The 17,526-nt window shown below is 43.2% G+C and overlaps 1 protein-coding gene across 13 annotated transcripts in view; it reads right to left on the minus strand.

The window, feature by feature from the left end:
• Positions 1–17,526, minus strand: part of MACF1 (microtubule actin crosslinking factor 1) — a 332,073-nt gene that overhangs the window by 175,243 nt on the left and 139,304 nt on the right. For 8 of the 13 annotated variants that reach the window (XM_036443784.2, XM_036443786.2, XM_045584819.1 and 5 more), the window contains 2 exons: positions 15,552–15,629; positions 13,516–13,608 (listed from right to left, as the gene is read on the minus strand). In XM_036443784.2, the coding sequence (XP_036299677.1) occupies positions 13,516–13,608; positions 15,552–15,629 (171 nt within the window). Of the gene's footprint in view, positions 1–2,267; positions 3,288–13,515; positions 13,609–15,551; positions 15,630–17,526 lie in introns of those variants that run through there. The other 5 variants (XM_045584822.1, XM_045584817.1, XM_045584818.1 and 2 more) reach the window with 1 other exon arrangement.

Here is a 17,526-nt window from a genome sequence, read left to right on the forward strand (position 1 = left end):
CTTTCTTGACAAGGAGAGAATCAACTATACCAGATGAGCAGAAAGCAGACCAGTTCTCTTTTATCTAAAACCTGCAGAAATAATGAGTTTCCATTTCTTTCTATCCTGAAAAGAACCAAAACTCACTGCAAAGTGTATGTCCAGCCACAGCCTAGTCCCATTACCATGCTCTGGACTGACCAACAGGAGAGACTATATGGCCCGAGTTATGCCAAGGACAGACACTTCTCTGGAACTTGAATTATTTTCTGAAGAGGGTTACTGCTCTAACATATTGAAAACAAAAAGCACACAAAACATACTGAACAGCAAAACAATCACTTCACTCTCAATACAGCCAAACTACTGATCATGGTCCAAAGGTTTCTCCCACCTATTTTCTCCTCCTTCCTCCTTCCCTACCTCCCTCCTTCCTTCTTTCTTTCCTTTCTTTTAAAAAAAATATATTTGCATTGATTTCAGAGAGGCAGGGAAAGGGAGAGAGAAATAGAAACATCATTGATCGGCTGCCTCCTGCACACCCACACTGGGGATCAAGCCCACAACCTGGGCATGAGTCCTGACTGGAGATCAAACCCTGACCTCTGGTTCCTAGTGGAGGTCATAGTGACCTCCTGATGCTCAACCACTGAGCCACGCACACCTGCCGGGCCAACCTTTTCTTTAAGAACCTTCCCTCCCAGTGAGGAAATCCCATACTAAAAGTGCCACGGTCACCTGCAGTCCATTATCTAGAACTGATTTCCCTTACAGTGTTATGCTCCTAACTTTCTAAAAATCTCTCTCATTTATGAGCATGAACCCTAAAATATTATGATGCCTCCAGAACTTCAACTCAATGCTAGTGGTATCAAAAGAGCAACCAGTTCAGCAGTTGGTTTTATCCCCAATTACTCTGGATCTATTTCATACAAAGATGAAAGCTGACTTTGATATTCCTTCTTATTTAATGAAACTCAAATGCTTGTACACCCAACCCCAGCAACCTGGTTGCTTTCCTTCCCACATTCGCACACATACACACGCACACACGCCCGCATACTCTTTTATATGGGAAAGTCCAGGGAGGCCTCTTGCCTAGCCATATAATGAATATTTTTCAGTGGCCACTGACCCCTGCAACTGTTGGGAGCCTCCAAACTCTGTAATACAAGGGCACTGAGATGGGCCTATTTGTGCAGGAAACTCTTCCCCGAAGAGGACTCTGTAAACACATCAGCTTAAAGAGTGTGTCCTCCCGCCTGGTGCTGCTGGGATAAGCAGGCACCAGCAGGTAGGCCACGTCCCTATTGTGCAGACATCAAGGCGGCTGCCCTACTTCACCTCCCGCCTCTTGCTGCTCTGGGATCCTGAAGTATTTATTTCTGTGCAGAGGGTGACATGCCAACAAAAGTTCTTTGGTCACTGCTGCGTTATAACTTCAGTCACGGGCCACCCAGGGTCTTGCTGAGTCCTTCCCTCTCAGGGTTCAGATCTCTTGAATTCTCACTTGCTCCTTGATCCTAAAAACATTCCCAGCACCATCACTACTACCACCACCAATGCCTTCATACACACACACACACACACACACACACACACACACACATATACTTCACGAACAAAAACCTGTCGGAGCCATAAACAAGACCAATCCAAAAACCAACTTTTTCGAGCCTCAAACCTTCAAACTGCCCTAACCTCCTCTCTGGATTAACCTCCGGACACTCTATGTCCCTCTCCTCTGAGGCCGGAAGCAGGAACCGAAGGACCACTGTCCCTGCCCCCCTACAAACACTGAGTGAGTGCTGTCACTAGCTGTGCCCCGAGGAGTGCGGCTGCATCAGTTCTGGTAAGAACGTCATGAGAGCAATTACACTGAAGTCAGCTCCTCCGCCTTCAACATTCCTCACCCCCTCTCCACTCATCTCAGAGACTCTACCCCACAAACTCCTTGTGCGGGAGGCGGATAAACAGACCTGCCCGAGAGTAAGCACTAACTGGCCACGCACCTTGAGACTGCCCCACCAGAAAGCTCGAGCAACTGTGCTGCCCGGTTACCTGGAATTAGGAACTCCCCAGAGACAAGGCTTGGCTCCAGGCATCCAGGGGCAGACCTCAGGCAGACTGTTTGCCAAGCCCAGCAGCCACGAACTCCCAGTCCCTGACATCGGCCCAAGTTGGAGAAGAAGCCCCAAGATCCTCACTGCTCACTCCACTCCACTTCAATAAGCTTTGGGCCAGGAATCCAAACAGCTGCTTGCATCTCCCTGGGACAGGCCACCTACCTCCTCCAGACCCCACGATGGGGTGTGGCTTGCCTCCAAAGAAAGGGTGCCGTCCTCTTCTGAGAACGACACGGGGCTCTTTTCCGGTTCTGGATCTTTAGGCCGAATGCCACCTAAGTGCGGCCCACTGCTGCCATAGCCAGAGGAGGGCAGGATGCTCCCAGTCTTGCCACTGATGGACAGATCACTCTGAGAAGCAGGCAGTCTGGGACCCTGGTGGGGCACTTGACCCATGTGGGCAGGCTCTGCGCCTCTGTGGCCCCTCGACTGCCCCGACAGTGATGGAGGGACAGAATGCTCTGCAACCCAGGAACCTGTCTCGGAGGCACTTAAAATACCCCTGGGTCCTCCCCGTACACTCCAGCCCTCTGGAAGCTGGTCTCCATTTCCTGTGCTGCTGGGGACGGTGCTGCTCTGACATCCAAGCGCGGTGTCTGCTGTCTCCACGGCAGCCTCTCCCTGCAAAGGCAGCAGCACAGCCCGGCTGCTGCAGGACGCCGTCCTCGGAAATTCCACCAGTTGGCTCACCGACTTCTCACAGTTCCTCTCTGCCGGGTTATCCAGCAGGTGAGCGATGACAGTCATCCCCTCTTCCGGGGAATCCCAGACCCCTCCGGCATCTGATGAGTCATTCGCTAGCAAAAGGTGGGCAGTCTGGATCTCCCCCTGGAATCTCTCCTTCACCTGCAGGATCATGCCTGGATCGCCTGCTCCTGAGCTGGGGGCCGAGTCCTCAGGCGCTGAAATGTCTGGCGGGGGATGCTCTGCCCCTCCCACTCCCTCCTCCTCCTGGAGACTCACTATTAACTTCCTCGGGGCTTCTGTTTCTTCAATGACTCCCGCTCCTTCTGAGGGTTCTTCCTCTGGGGATGCCTCTGGAGTAGGCGTTTTCTTCCCCCTCCACTTCCTTTTGAACCGAACCCTTTTCTTAGGAGATAGAGGAGCCTTCTCGGGAATAGCTACGGACTTTCTTGGCTCCTTAACACAGCCCAGTGAATTTCCCATTGCTTTCCTCTCCTAGTCTCAGCAAAAATGCAGCTGAGCCAGTCCTGGGATCCCGGAGAAATCCCAACCGTGGCTTCATTGGATTCGATGCACGTTTAAAAACATGCACTGTGCCGGCAATCCTTCCGACTCTGTCTCCCTCCCTCCCCGCCTCTGTCTCTCCCAGCCGCTGCCGATTCAGACAGCCATCTTACAGGCTCAGAGCTGCAACAAGACAAATTCAAAGCATCTCACTGCAGTTCAGAAATCACTTGACCTAAAAGCAGACAGAAACCGGATTGGCTGCAGCTTCATCTCTCCAAATATGAGGTAATTGGAGCACTGCCCTCAGACACACAAACAGAAAGCAAAAAGGAGCTAGAAACCAGGGGAGGGGAGAAATCAGGGAGGAAGAGGAGCAGGGGGAGATTGTAAGAGTAAAGGGAAAAGGGAGGGGGAAGAGGAGAGGCCACGGGAGAAGGTAATGTGAAGGAAGAAGGAGGAGGAGGAGTAAAAGGGGAAAAAGCAAACCAGCACTGGAACCAACCAGGAATGGAAGGGCCGAGGGCTGGGGATGCTGCAATTATGGCCCCCAGACTCTGAAAGGAAACAGATTTCAATTGTTGTACCAAGACGTCCATAAGATAGACATATTCTCTATTTTTTTTCTGGTCAGAAATAAAATTATTTTAACCAAATTATAACCTAAGAGAGACTAGAGCCTAATTCTCAGAGTTAAAAAGCACAGGCTTTAAACATGTAGCCTCAGCGATGGGAAATTCACTGGCTGTGCAGTGTTGGGTGGAGGCAGGTTGGAGGGAGGGAGGGAAGGAGGGAGGAAGGGAGGAAGCGAGGGAGGGAGGGAGGGAGGGAAGGAGGAAAATAGAAAGAGAGAGAGAGAGAAATACCTGTTAAATCTGCTGACCAATGACACACAGGAAAAACCTGGAAACCAGCTCTGAGTGCAGGATCTGAACCACTAGGTAAGAAGGACATCACTTCCAAATATAACAGGAAAGCTATGTGAGGATGTGGTGCTGCCGCTGCTGCTGACAGCTAACTACCTCAGCATTGGTTCTGGGCTAAGCCCTGTGCTAAGCTATGGATTATCTTATTTAATTCTCATCGTAACCATAAAAGGTCAAAACTATTATTTTACATTTGACAGGAGCCTTAAGAAAGTTGATTAGTTTGCTCAAGGCTACACAGCTAGTAAGTGGCAAAGCCAGAACCTGAATTGCTGTTTAAGATTTTTAAGATCAATCCCATCACACGAGCTCTAATTGTGGCAGGGATGGAAGTCTGTACTTGCTTACATAAAACAAGAAGGTCCCCCACCGTTCTGAATTGGCTAGTAGACTCACTTGGACCCAGGGTTCAAACAAAGAGGTAACACTTGCTATTTAGGAGCAAGGGAGGAAGTTGCTAAAATGAGGCCTGGATGGTTGTTCCTTAAATTGAAATAGGGCAGGAAATGTGAAGAATAGGCCTAGAAGAAGTTGGATTCAAAAGTCACCCTGTTGCCGAAACCAGTTTGGCTCAGTGGATAGAGCATGGGCCTGCGGACTGAAAGGTCCCGGGTTTGATTCTGGTCAAGGGCATGTCCCTGGGTTGCGGGCACATCCCCAGTAGGAGGTGTGCAAGAGGTAGCTGATCGATGATTCTCTCTCATCAAAGTTTCTAACTCTCTATCCCTCTCCTTTCCTCTTTGTAAAAAAATCAATAAAATTTATTTTGGAAAAAGAAGTCACCGTGTTATGTCACTGGGGTTTGTGCACCCCAATTTTCAGTACAGTGCCTGACAGCTGCCACACCACCGCCACCCAAAGGGCTCTGAACTGAGGAGAAGAGGTTACGTGAGTTTCTTCAGTTGCAGTTATTTCGTCTCTGCCAAAAGGATCCAGCCCACACAGCGAGAAGCAGCCTGCCTAGGGCTGGCTACATCAGCCCTAAATAGTTATATCAGTATAGTTCTACCCACCTCTCCTGGACACTGAGAAGTCACCCTCACAAAAGAGAGCAACGAGAAGCCAGATATCAACAGCTCCCACACAATCACGCCTGAGGCCCTGCTGACAACCCGTGCTTCACAGCTGCAGTGCCAGCTCTCCCTCAGCCTCTGCCAACTGCAAAGCTGCAGCACCACCTCATGGCCATCGCAGGCCACAGCAAGCAACAAGACAAGGAGCTCAGCCTGCGACATCAACCTTATCAGGCTGCCAGATAGCATTTGCTCACCAAAAATCTGGCATTCCGATGCAATTCTCTAGGCAGGCACCAGGCCTTCATTCCTCCAACCAAGAGAACTGGAACTTTTAAGATGCCTATCTTAAGGGCTAAGCTTGAATTTTATTCATGAAATACAAGCAAACCAAATTCCTGAAATTGATCAACTCAGGGCCAAAAGAGACAGCTGTCTAATATGACTGTTGCTACTGAGGGTTTTTCGGAGAAGCCTGACATTACGGTGCACATTGGTTTTAGGAGCATTTTCTTTCTTTTTTTCCTTTTTCTTTATTGATTAAGGTATTGCATATGTGTCCTTATCTCCCATTGTCCCCCAACTCCCCCACTCATGCCCTCACCGCCCGGTGTCTGTGTCCATTGGTTAGGCTTAGATGCATGTACACGAGTCCTTTGGTTGACCTGGGAGGATTTTCTTTTTAAACTTTTGCATATGTCAGACAAATCAGGCTTTATTTCCTTCTGCTCCAAAGAAATACTGGTCTAGGAGAGGAGCAGAGGGATTTTACTAAGGCAAACCTAGGATTAATCCCCAGCTCTGTTAATTTAGCAGTTAACGCAGCTTAACTTGCTAGGTGATTCCGTTTCCTTGCCTGTAAAACCTGCACACCACCAACTACTAAAAGGGGTTGTAGAAAAGGCGAATGAGGTCATGTTTACAAAGTGCTTGGCTCAGTGCCTGCTCTATAGTAAACCCCTTTGCTTCCCATTTATTCCTGGAGCTAAAAGACACTCCTCCAACACCGCCACCGACCAGGGCCTAACAGACTCTCTCTTGACTGGGCGCTAAGGAAAAGGCATGTCTAAGGCCCAACGGTTGGGCGCTTCTTTTTCTGCTACTTAACCACGTCCACTCTGATCACCAGGCCTCTCCCTGGGTCTCCTCGCATTTAGCTGAGCTCTCAACAAGTAGCCTGTGGCCTTCTGGGAAAGCACCTGCAGGGCCTACCTGTTCAACCTGACTTCTCCTCTGGCTTTTTCTCATTAACCGTTTACTTTCCATAGGAATCCCACAAAGACAGCCAGAGTGAGACTCCGGAGTGAAAGAGCTCTCTCCTTCATTCACAGACACGCACAGTGCTCATCTATCTGCCAGGAACTAAGCACCGAAAAGCTCACAGAAAAGTAATCCTCAAGTCCACCCATCTAAGACCACTCTGATCTGAACTGATCTGAACTCCTTGAAGTTTTTACATTTAAGTCCTAGATATACACTAGTATTTAATACACAACTGAGAGTTGGAAAACTAATTTCCTCAGATTCTGACTTCCAAGAACTTATCTTTATCTAGATGTAATTTCCAAAAAAGTCAGTTGGTCTCTGTTTGTTTGCTCATCAGCAAATGGGTACAGGAAAACAGACATCACAATCTATTTCTCTGGACTACCCTACCACACTCTTTGAGATCAAATTCATAAAATACTCCTTCACTCAACGTATACTGAATGCCTATTCTATGCCAGTCACAGAACACAAAAGAGACAAAAGTCCTGCTGTTAGTAAACTTGCATCCTAGTGCGGGGATCCACACAACAAATATGTCAGATGGTAGTAGGTGTTATACAACACAACACTGTAAGTCATGCAGTGCTTCTGAGAGTAATTTGGCAAAATAAAGGAACGTGTACAACCCAGCAATGACAATCCGTGTGTCTATCCAAAACACCCTCTTGCCTGTATGCATAAGGACACATATTCGCAGATGTTAAATGCAATAATGAATGCCTTCTTCATATAATTAAATGATAGACTCCAGACAATAGCTGTTGCACGGTGGCAGGGGCTCCATTCACATTATAGTCCAAGATGAACGAATCAGGTCCTCCTTTATCAACATGAATAAACCTCAAAAATAGAGTTTAGATGGGGAAAAGCAGAATATGTAGAAGATACTCTCTGGGTCAACATAAAAACAAATTATAGCACATAATGCTTATGAATACCGCTTCTGTCAGAAAAGTTCTAAAGCATATATGGGAATGACATCCATTTAACCTCAGGATAGTATTTACCTGGGGGTTGGAGGGAGCAAAAAAATTGGCTGTATCTAAAATGTTTTATTTCTTTAAAGAGAAAAAAACCGGAAGTAAATGTAACAAAAAATATTAGCATTTGTTTAATTTTGAAGGTGAACACACACACCAAGATGTTATATACTTTTCTGAGTACTTGAAATTTTCATAACTAAAAACTTAAATGAAAAGAATCCCTATCATTTAGCACATCTTTTTAATATGCGTTAAACATTTTGGAAACCATAAACATCTTTTATAAAGTTATCAATACTACCAGTCACATCAGTAAGTAGCAAATTTTTTCAAATGTTTTTATTTATTTTTAGAGAGAGAGGAAGGGTAAGGAATAGAGAGATAGAAACACTGGTGAGAGAGAAACATTAATCAGCTGCCTCCTGCTGCATCCTACTGGGGATCTAACCTGGGCAAGTGCCCGGACAGAATCAAACCCGTGACCTCTGGTTCAGGGGTTCACACTCAACCACTGAGGCACAGCAGCCAGACAGCAGTAGCAAGTTTTTTTTTTAATCTGGAACCAGCCGAATGCTCCCTTGATATGACAACCATGACCTCTATTCTATATCATTATTTTACTTCACCAATAACAAAGATAAACTATTATGACTATTTTACTGATCCCCAAACATTTGATAGTTGTACTCTGCATTTCTATTTTGCTTTATATAGCACATGTTCTTGGTGAAGACAGTTAATAGACACTTCATAATAAAAGACTAGAAAACCACAATGATACCTAACTAGCAACATACATATCACGTCCAATCTGAAGCAAGACAAGGAGGACAGCTCTATATAATTCTTTATCAGCCAACCAAAAGCTTTGCAGAAAGAGGGAATCTTTCCCCACACTCCCAAACACTTAGCTAGTACTATATGCAAACACCAAGTCTTAAAAAAAGCAAAGAATTAGTAATCAGTTGCATCTGAGAAAATACTCTGGCAGAAAAAATTTCCCTCCACGAGAAGACAAAACAGATATTGCACTATGCTTGAAATAGCAATAGAGAAAAGCAGGTAGCCAATATGCATGCAGAAGACAAAGCCAGAGCAGTTTATATCTTTCAATAAAACTGGTAACAGGGTAAGAAGCAGTGGGCTAAGTTGAAATCCCTGGAAGTTATAAAATCCGTTACTGAGTACAGGCCATATTCCACCTCCCTGTCTCAAACCTCCCTGATTGTTTAATCTCTACCAAGTTATTTTATAGTATGTCTCTTATCATTCCTTTGAATCATATAGTCAGACTGCATTGATTCTGTGCCTAGTTCAATTTTATATCTCACACAAACTCTACCTAAGACTTTGCTTATAGCTAGTCTTTAGTAAATGTTTGTAGAATTCAATTAAAGATACATTTTCCTGCAAACTAAAAACCACAGGAGATATCATTTCACACTCACTGTGATGTCTATAATCTAAAGGACAGACAACAAATTTTGGTAAAGATGTGGAGACACAGGAACCCTCACACATTGCTGGTGGGAATGTGAAATAGTACAGCCACTTTGGAAGACAGTTTGGCAATTTCTTAACAAGTTGTACATAAACTCATCATACAACTCAGCAATTCCACTCCTAGGTGTATATCCAAGAGAAATGAAAACTTACATTCACAGAAAAACTAGTATTCAACTATTCATAAAAACTCTATTTATAATAGTAAAAACATAACACAAATGTCCATCAATGCTGAACAAACAAAATATATGATATATCCATACAACAGAATACTACTCAGCATAAAGAGGTATGAAATACTGCCACATGCTATGTATGAGATTCACATACATGAATCTCAAAGATATTATGCTAAGTGAAAGAAACCAGACATAAAAGATCATATACTATATGATTCCACTAGATGAAATGTCCAGAACAGGCAAATCTAAAGAGACTGAAAACAAGAGTAGTGGTTGCTTGAGGCTGGGGATGGGAATAGAGAGCTGTAAATGTCAAGAGGGATAATACTGGAATGATAAAAATGTTCTAAATCTGGCTTAGGGTGATTGTTGTACAACTCATAAAAATCAATGAAATATACATTATTTCATGTATGTAAAATATACCTCAATAAATTTTTTAAGTATATATTTTCCTAAATCAAAACAATAAAATAACCAAAAAAGATGTTTTAAAAAGGTTCGGTAACTAGCCCTGGCCATTTTCCCGTGCACCAAAGGTTACAGGTTTGATTCCCAGTCAGGCCACATACCTAGGTTGTGGGTTAGATCCCTGGTTGGGACATGTATAGGAGGCAACCAATTGATGTTTCTCTTACATAGATATTTCCTCCCCTCTCCCTCTCTCTTTCCTTTCCTTCCTCCTTCCCTTTCTCTCACTGTAATCTATTTTAAAACAAAAAACATATACTTGGGGATTTTAAAAAGTGTTTAATGGCCGAAACTGGTTTGGCTCAGTGGATAGAGCATCGACCTGAGGACCGAAAGGTCCCGGGTTCGGTTTCGGTCAAGGGCATGTACCTTGGTTGCGGGCACATCCCCAGTGGGGGGTGTGCAAGAGGCAGCAGTATGATTCTCTCTCATTGATGTTTGTAGCTCTCTATCCCTCTCTCTTCCTCTCTGTAAAAAATCAATAAAATATATTAAATAAATAAATAAATAAAAAGTGTTTAATGTTAGCTAACTATAGAGAAAGGGAAGAAACATATGGAGGGAGCAGAGATGAACACTGGACCTCTCTGAATACAGTTTATACTCACTTTTAAGAATTCCGCTTTGGAACAATGACAATGTAAACATATAATGTATTTAATATAATCTATATAATGAATAATAAAGTTGAAAGGGGGGAAAAATCCTAAACACTGAAAGCAAATAAAAACAAATGAGCCTAATTATGTATTGACTTGCTGGTTTAACAATACAGATAAATTATTTCGAATGACTTTAAAATATAATTATTTGTATGTCCTTAGGAAATTTACATTAAGGACAATAGAATTGCAAAGAAATCATAAACTTCTTAGTGATTATATTATTAATAATAACATTGATATTATTTTGATTCAAATATATAAAATACATATGATTTATAGACAGGTGTACATATGTAAAAATAAAAGGAAATATGTAATATGTTACTGTGTTAGAATCAAGATTTCAGTCTAAGAAAAAAGAATATAAATGCAGGGATAAGCAACAGTAGGTTTACTGTTGTTCATGAAAAAGACTTGCAAGTTATAATTATTACAATAGTTTTATTTACTGTTTCATATATTCACAACTATAAACCTACTTTTGCCCATCCCTGTACAAAGTCAAAGAAAAAGATAAAACTCTGTAATTCTAAATTTGAATTAGAAATATCAGTATCAATTAATGACCTTTTTTTAAAAAAAGAAAAATACAGCCAGTCCTCGAGTTACATTGGACTCAACATACATCGTTTCGTGGTTACGTCGCCATCTCCCATTTACTTATTAAAAAAAAAAAAAGTTCTGTCATTTTGATGTAGGCAGATATGTGCTTTATGTTTTTTATTCTTTATTAACCACAAGTAAAGGTCAGGAATTGCTATCTTTTTTAAAAATTTTTTTACTGTGTCACTTCATTATTGCTGTGTATGTGCTCCATGTGAGTGACGTAGGTGCTTATGTCAGTGGGTTCCGACTTACGGAGAAAATCAAAATTATTTCACGCCATAGGAATGGATCTCTGACGAGGACCTACTATATACAATGTTGGAAGCTCTGTCCAGAGAAGTCATAAACGCTACTCAAGAGCACTCAGAATAACGGTAAAGAATTGAGTTCCTTGGAGAAATCGCTAATTTCAGGTCTGGGACAGAAAATACATGTATTACAAAGAATGCATCTCATCTCATCTCACCAGAAAAAAATGGAAATGATCAAAGACTATGGGGTTTGTGCCAAAGGACTCAGAATCTCAACTTGTAAAGACTCTCATTGGCCCAAGATGAAGCTGAGTATTATAAAGAATAATAATTGCTCACGCGTGTGCGTGTGTGTGAGTGGGGGCGGGTGTCAACAAAATACTTCCATTGGTCACCTCTGGAAAATCTCAGAGAACCAACTAATTATTCTAAAACTGGCAAACTGAGGGAAAGTTGGGATTATTTATTTTGCATCTTACCACTCCCATAGGAGCTATCTTTCAGGGTAACTGATAATGGTGAAGTTCTTCTTTATAGAAATTTTCCAGACAAATAATAAAAAATTATAGAATTTGAGTGTCACTATTTTGCAACTTCTAATGAAATAATGGAACTGGCAATGCAGAATGATTGCATCAAGCTGATAACACCTGACCCCACTAATCAATCTTATCATGAAAAGAGAGACAACAGACATTATATGTCTCCTGATGTACAGCAATAAAAGTATACAGTATGAGAGACTACCATCCTTGCCCAAAACCCAAATGAACCTGAATGTGACCGAGCCTCGGGTATAGATCTAAATCCCCCAGCTTATAGGCAATATAATAGAGGGGTGGTGCCAGGCATGCCAGAGATGCCATCAGCATCTTTATTAACCTAAAAAAAGGCCTGATTTCTTCAACAAATTGCAAGGAGATGGGGAGAACAATTTAATGCATTGTGTGCACCTTGTTTGGATTCTGAGTCCCATTCTGCGAAGGAACATCTTGCCTATTTCATCTTGCCTGGTTAACCCTATATCCAAAGGATGTCCAAGGCCACCCCGTGGTTCCACAAAAATACGTTACCTCCACACTTTCCTAACCTCACCCGTTCTGTCATTGTCAGCATTATCTCCAAACCGAACCCCAAGAAATAAGCCCTATACTCTCATTCTCAAATTCTTAGGAATTATGGCACACCTGCTGTTCTGCCTTGATCCAGCAGGTGGCGCTAATTCATCAAGTAGGACATCCCTAGGCCTCAACTCCAGGAGTCAATACTTTGAGATACCACATCAGCCTTCTTTTTTCACCTGCCCAAGAAGTGCTCCCTCTAATCAACTTCCTGTATAGCAATTGGATATGGGCGAACTGCCTGAGAAATAGTTTTGCTTAGTTTTGTTAAGTGATTCCAGATAGTCTTTTTATAAAGACAGGGCTATATTTACTTGAAAAGGACTGGCCTTATGAAAGCCGTGTGACTGAACATACCAAGATGCCACTGCTCTTGGGTGTGATGAGCGCTACAAGGTTGTGCTTACAAACACACATACAAATCCAGCTACTAAGGTGCTTGCTATGGAATGAATGTTTGTGTCCCCAGTGTGACTGGATATGGAGGTAGGGCATTTGAGAGGTAATTATGTTTAGATTAGGTCATGAGAATGAAGCCCCATAATGAAATCAATGCCATCATAAAAAGATGAAGAAAACTAGATCTCTTTCTCTGCCTGCATGTACTAAGGAAAGATTATGTGAGGACATAATCAGGAAGAAGGCCCTCACCAAGAATCCAACCATACTGGCACCCGGATCTCAGATTTCTAACTTCCAGAAATATGAAAAAGAAATGTCTGTTCTTTAGCCACCCAGTCTATGACAATATTTCATTAAAGCAGCACAAATGACTAAGACAGTGTTACAATAACCAGGCTTGTTTTAAGATCATTAGAGATGAGGAAAAGTCTACATCAAAGCAGGATTAAAAGCCTTCACTGCATCCTAAAGCATCACAGCCAACATCTGCCCCCACCCTCACACTCTGAGTACCTAAAGAGCCAGTTTGGACTCAGCTGAGCAGACTTCTAATAACCACACTGCCAATGACAGGGCCAAGCAAAACAAGTGAAAAATCCCCTTGCATCATGAAAACGATCATCATGAAGATAATTAGGAAGTTCCGGGTTTAGGCTGCAAAAGCTTTATTTCCAAGTCAATCCTTGTCTTTCTTTCCAACTCCTACTCTCACCCTTGTTCACTGCCAAACACAGAGAAGGCAGGCTCAGGGTGCCTGTGGAAGACAGTGCAACTCCTAGGCCATGTCCAAACCAAGCAACTAGAGCTCTAAATTTCACAGACTCTACCTGGAAGTGCAAGATAATGGTCCAGATCAGACCCAGGGTCAGCTTGGGGTTGCCATCTGTAATGTCATCATTGCGAATATTCACTAGTTTCACCTGAAAAAGAAAGAAAAGCTGTTCTCAGAGTTCTGTCACTTTCATTTTGGTTTCATTTTTATAGATTTTCATCATTAATATACAATTAAACTGATTTTTAGTGTACAATTCTGTTTTAAAACATGTATAGATTTGTATAACTATCACAATAAGAATAACAGAACAGTTCCATCATCCAAAAAGATGACCCCCTGGGGCCCTTTTGTAGTCAAATCCTGCCCCCACTCCTAACTCCCAGCAACCACTGATCTTTTCCAGTTTTGCTTTTTTCAGAATGACATATAACTGGAATCATACAGTATATAATCCTTTGAACTGGCTTTTTTTCACTTAACACAATGACCTTGAGATACCCACTGAAGTTGCTGCACGAATCGATAGATAGCTCCTTTTATTGCTGAGCAGTCTCCACTGTACCGACACACACATTGTGTTTACCATTTCATCCTCCGAAGGTCTGAGGTTGTTTTCTGGAGCAATTATGAATACAACTCTTGCATCATGAACAGGTTTCTGAGTGAGCATATGTTTCATTTCTTTGGGGTAAATTCCTAGGAGTGGGATTGCTGGGTCATACAGGTATATGTTTAGCTTTATAAGAAACTGCCAAACTATTTCCCAGTGTGACTGTGCTATTTACATTCCCAGCAGCAAAGCAACCTTGCAAGCACATGGTATTGTGAGATGCTTTCTTATTAAGTCATCACAACCATATTTATTTAAGGTTAAGGGGGATGGAGGGATGCCTCTTCTCTCTCATGTCTTTGATCTGCTCCAGTCTCCATTTTCACTCCATTGCCATTTACTTTGTCACTGACACTGACTCCCATAGCTTTACTCCTGAAATCTCACTCCAACAACACTATGTGCACAGACACATAGACTGTTCCCCCACTAGGCGATCAACCATCCAGTGAGCAGGAAACGGAAGCTACCCCAATCCTTTTCCATACAGCTCTTCCTAAGCAGATGAACCCTGAACTCCCTCGTCCATCTTCCTCTCCACCACAAACTATCTCTGCACAGTATCTTTATCCAGCCATCCCTCCTTCTCCCTCTATCTCAGAAGAGGGACATTTCCCTTTTCTTTTTCAAAGAGAACCACGCAGGCTGTGCTCTGGATCAAATCCCTCACCCCCTGGACTTAGTTCCATCAATTACGGAAACAATGGGAAGAAAGATGGCGTGTAGAAAACAGCATGGATAGAGGAAGGAGCATTACACTGCACATCAGGAGATCTGGGTTCAAGTCCTACTTTGCTCTAACTTGTTCTGTGATTTGGAGCAGGTCATTTCACCTGTCTCCGTTTCCTCAGCTGTAAATGAAAAATCGTAGGGCTAGCATTCCATGGCTCTTCATTCTCCTCACTCATTTCAGTCTTTCTCTCTTCACTGTCTTCTCCTATGTCTAAAAATACATTGCTGCCTTCCTTCCTTATCTAGAAAGTGATAACCTTCTTTCCCTTCCTGTATCCACTCTACACACATTTCTGCTCTATTAAAACTGTTCTCTTAAGTCATCAATGTCTCACAGCCTCGACCTCTTCCTCAGACCTTCAGGACACCACCCCCTCATCCAATTTTCATGGCAATGTGGCACTCTGGTTTTCCCTTCTCCTGGGTGCTACACTTTTTCCCATCTTCTTTGCTGGTTTACCTTTCATCTTCCCTTTGACCAACTAAGGCGGGTTCACACAATTCAATCTTCAGCATCTAACTCTTCTCTGTGGACACTCTCCCTCTCAGGCAGGCCACAGCTCTATGTAAGGACTACCGAATGATTTGTCCAACCAAAATACAACTGCTCACTAGTAAGTACGACAGAACTGGGTCAGTCCGGTTTAGCAATTACTAAGGGCTTACTAGGGGCACAGAGAAGTTCCCTAAATAGGACCGTCATACCGACATTCCCTGGCTGGCTGAGGAGCCACGGGATATCTTACCTGTCGCCGCTTTAGGAAGTCCAGGGCAATCTGCACATTCTGCAGCCTATGGAAACGCATCCTGCCCTTCTCTCGGGGCTGCAAACAAAAAAGGGGGTGTTAATTTTGGCTACACCAATGTCTACACGCAGACCACGTTTCAAAGACAAAGAATTCCTCACAGCGGAAGCCAGGCTGGGAGCGCTGAGACAGCACCTTCAATGGCAGGACCTGCCCGGGTCCCCATGCTGCCAGGCCTCCAAAAGGCCTTATTAGCCACTATAATTCCCGTGAACACTACTAATGCCGAACCAATGCTGCAGCTTCTCTGCAGGTTCTCCTGAGGTCCTACAGGGCAGAGCCTGTTTCTGGAGATGAGATTGATTGGACAAAGACTTTGACTCTTTGACTCCTAAAATCAGTTAAATGCTATTATACAGGCGGAGTGGAAAGTCTTCATTGCATATTGCACAGTAATGGACAGAGCAAACCTTATCGTAAACCTAACAAAAGACGCCAGAGGTAGATAACTTTAAACTAAGGAATGAGGAGTTATACATGCTCAGTAAATACATTTTAAAAATCCAAAATGAGAGGCAAAAATCAGGAAGAAACCTATTTTCAAGAAGGTGGGTGTCCATACAGAACCTTTACTTCAGTAAGAAAATACCCAGAGTTAACAAAACCTTGGTGATGTAGGAAAGTTCAACATGAGAACCAAAAGGCTTTTCTGCCAGGCACTTCGTCCTGGCTGTCACACAGCCCCGGCAGAGGAGCCAGCCCCCGTGCTTCTGGCATCCCAGCCATAGCTCCGCTACCACCCACTCCAAGCACATGAGGTCTGTGTGCCCAACGAGCACGTGCAGGATGGCTGTCTATTCTGGAATGTTTTCTCCTGCTTACTTTCCAATGCTGCTTTTATCTTCCTAACATTGGGACTAAAACCTCACTCTCGCTAGATTATCCCCAGTTCATGTGTAAATGTCAAACTGGGACTAGTTAAAGCTGATAAAATGTAAAGTAGCTCTGCTGTGGGCACCTGCAGAGGAAGCCTCTCCCAAGCTGGAATGAACAAAAAATGACCCAACAGGTGGAGAGATAAGGGCCGAGACATGTCCCCGGGCGCTACCAACACTTCTAAGCAACACTACAACCTACAATAATCTACCAGAATGTTGGCGCTTCTCTGGGTAACTTCTGAATTCAAAGGTTTAGGAAAAGTCTTTTTAGCAAGTACCTCTCCTCAGTCATTTCAGCTGTTATTGTAAATATGGCTTAAAGAACGACAGAGCCTGTGAAACTGAAGATTCTAAGGCAATGGGAAAGGAGATCAGTGAAGTGAAAAGATGACTTTCGGAGGTCAGGGAATGGAAATATTGCCCAATTCTATTTATTGAGAAAGATTACGTTCTATAATTTATAGCCTACAAGCAGGAAATGCCCCTCCACACATTCTAATCTTGACTCCTATGTTTTCCCCACCAAAAATAAATAACCTTGCCCTGGCTGGGTGGCTCAGTTGATTGGAGCTGTTATGTTCTGTAAACAAAAAGGCTAAAGATTCAATTACTGGTCAGTGCTTATACCTAGGTTACAGGTTCGATCCCTGGTTGGGGCATGTACAGGAGGCAACAGATCTCTCTCTCTCTCACACACACAAAATTGATAAACATACCCTTTGGTGAGGATTAAAAACAATTATTAAAAGTAAATAACCTTCAGAAACATGCAGGTTAAATCTGTGTCCTCTACAACAACTAGCAATATCATTGACCAAGGCAGAGTATCTCCATGCAGTGAGTGGTTTGCAAACAACAGACTACTTGGAAAACAAATGACATGGTGTGTGGTGAAAACCTAGAGGCTAGAGAGGTGGAGAGGGAGCACCTACCAGTTAGTCTGGATAAGCAACTAACTGCCATGCTATCAGTTACACTTTCCACAATTTTGCAATCTGGACTCAGGCAACACAGCAAGGCCACAAGAAAGCTAAGGG

Source organism: Pipistrellus kuhlii, unplaced genomic scaffold (genome assembly GCF_014108245.1).
Source record: "Pipistrellus kuhlii isolate mPipKuh1 unplaced genomic scaffold, mPipKuh1.p scaffold_m20_p_2, whole genome shotgun sequence".
Classification (NCBI taxonomy): Eukaryota; Metazoa; Chordata; class Mammalia; order Chiroptera; family Vespertilionidae; genus Pipistrellus; species Pipistrellus kuhlii.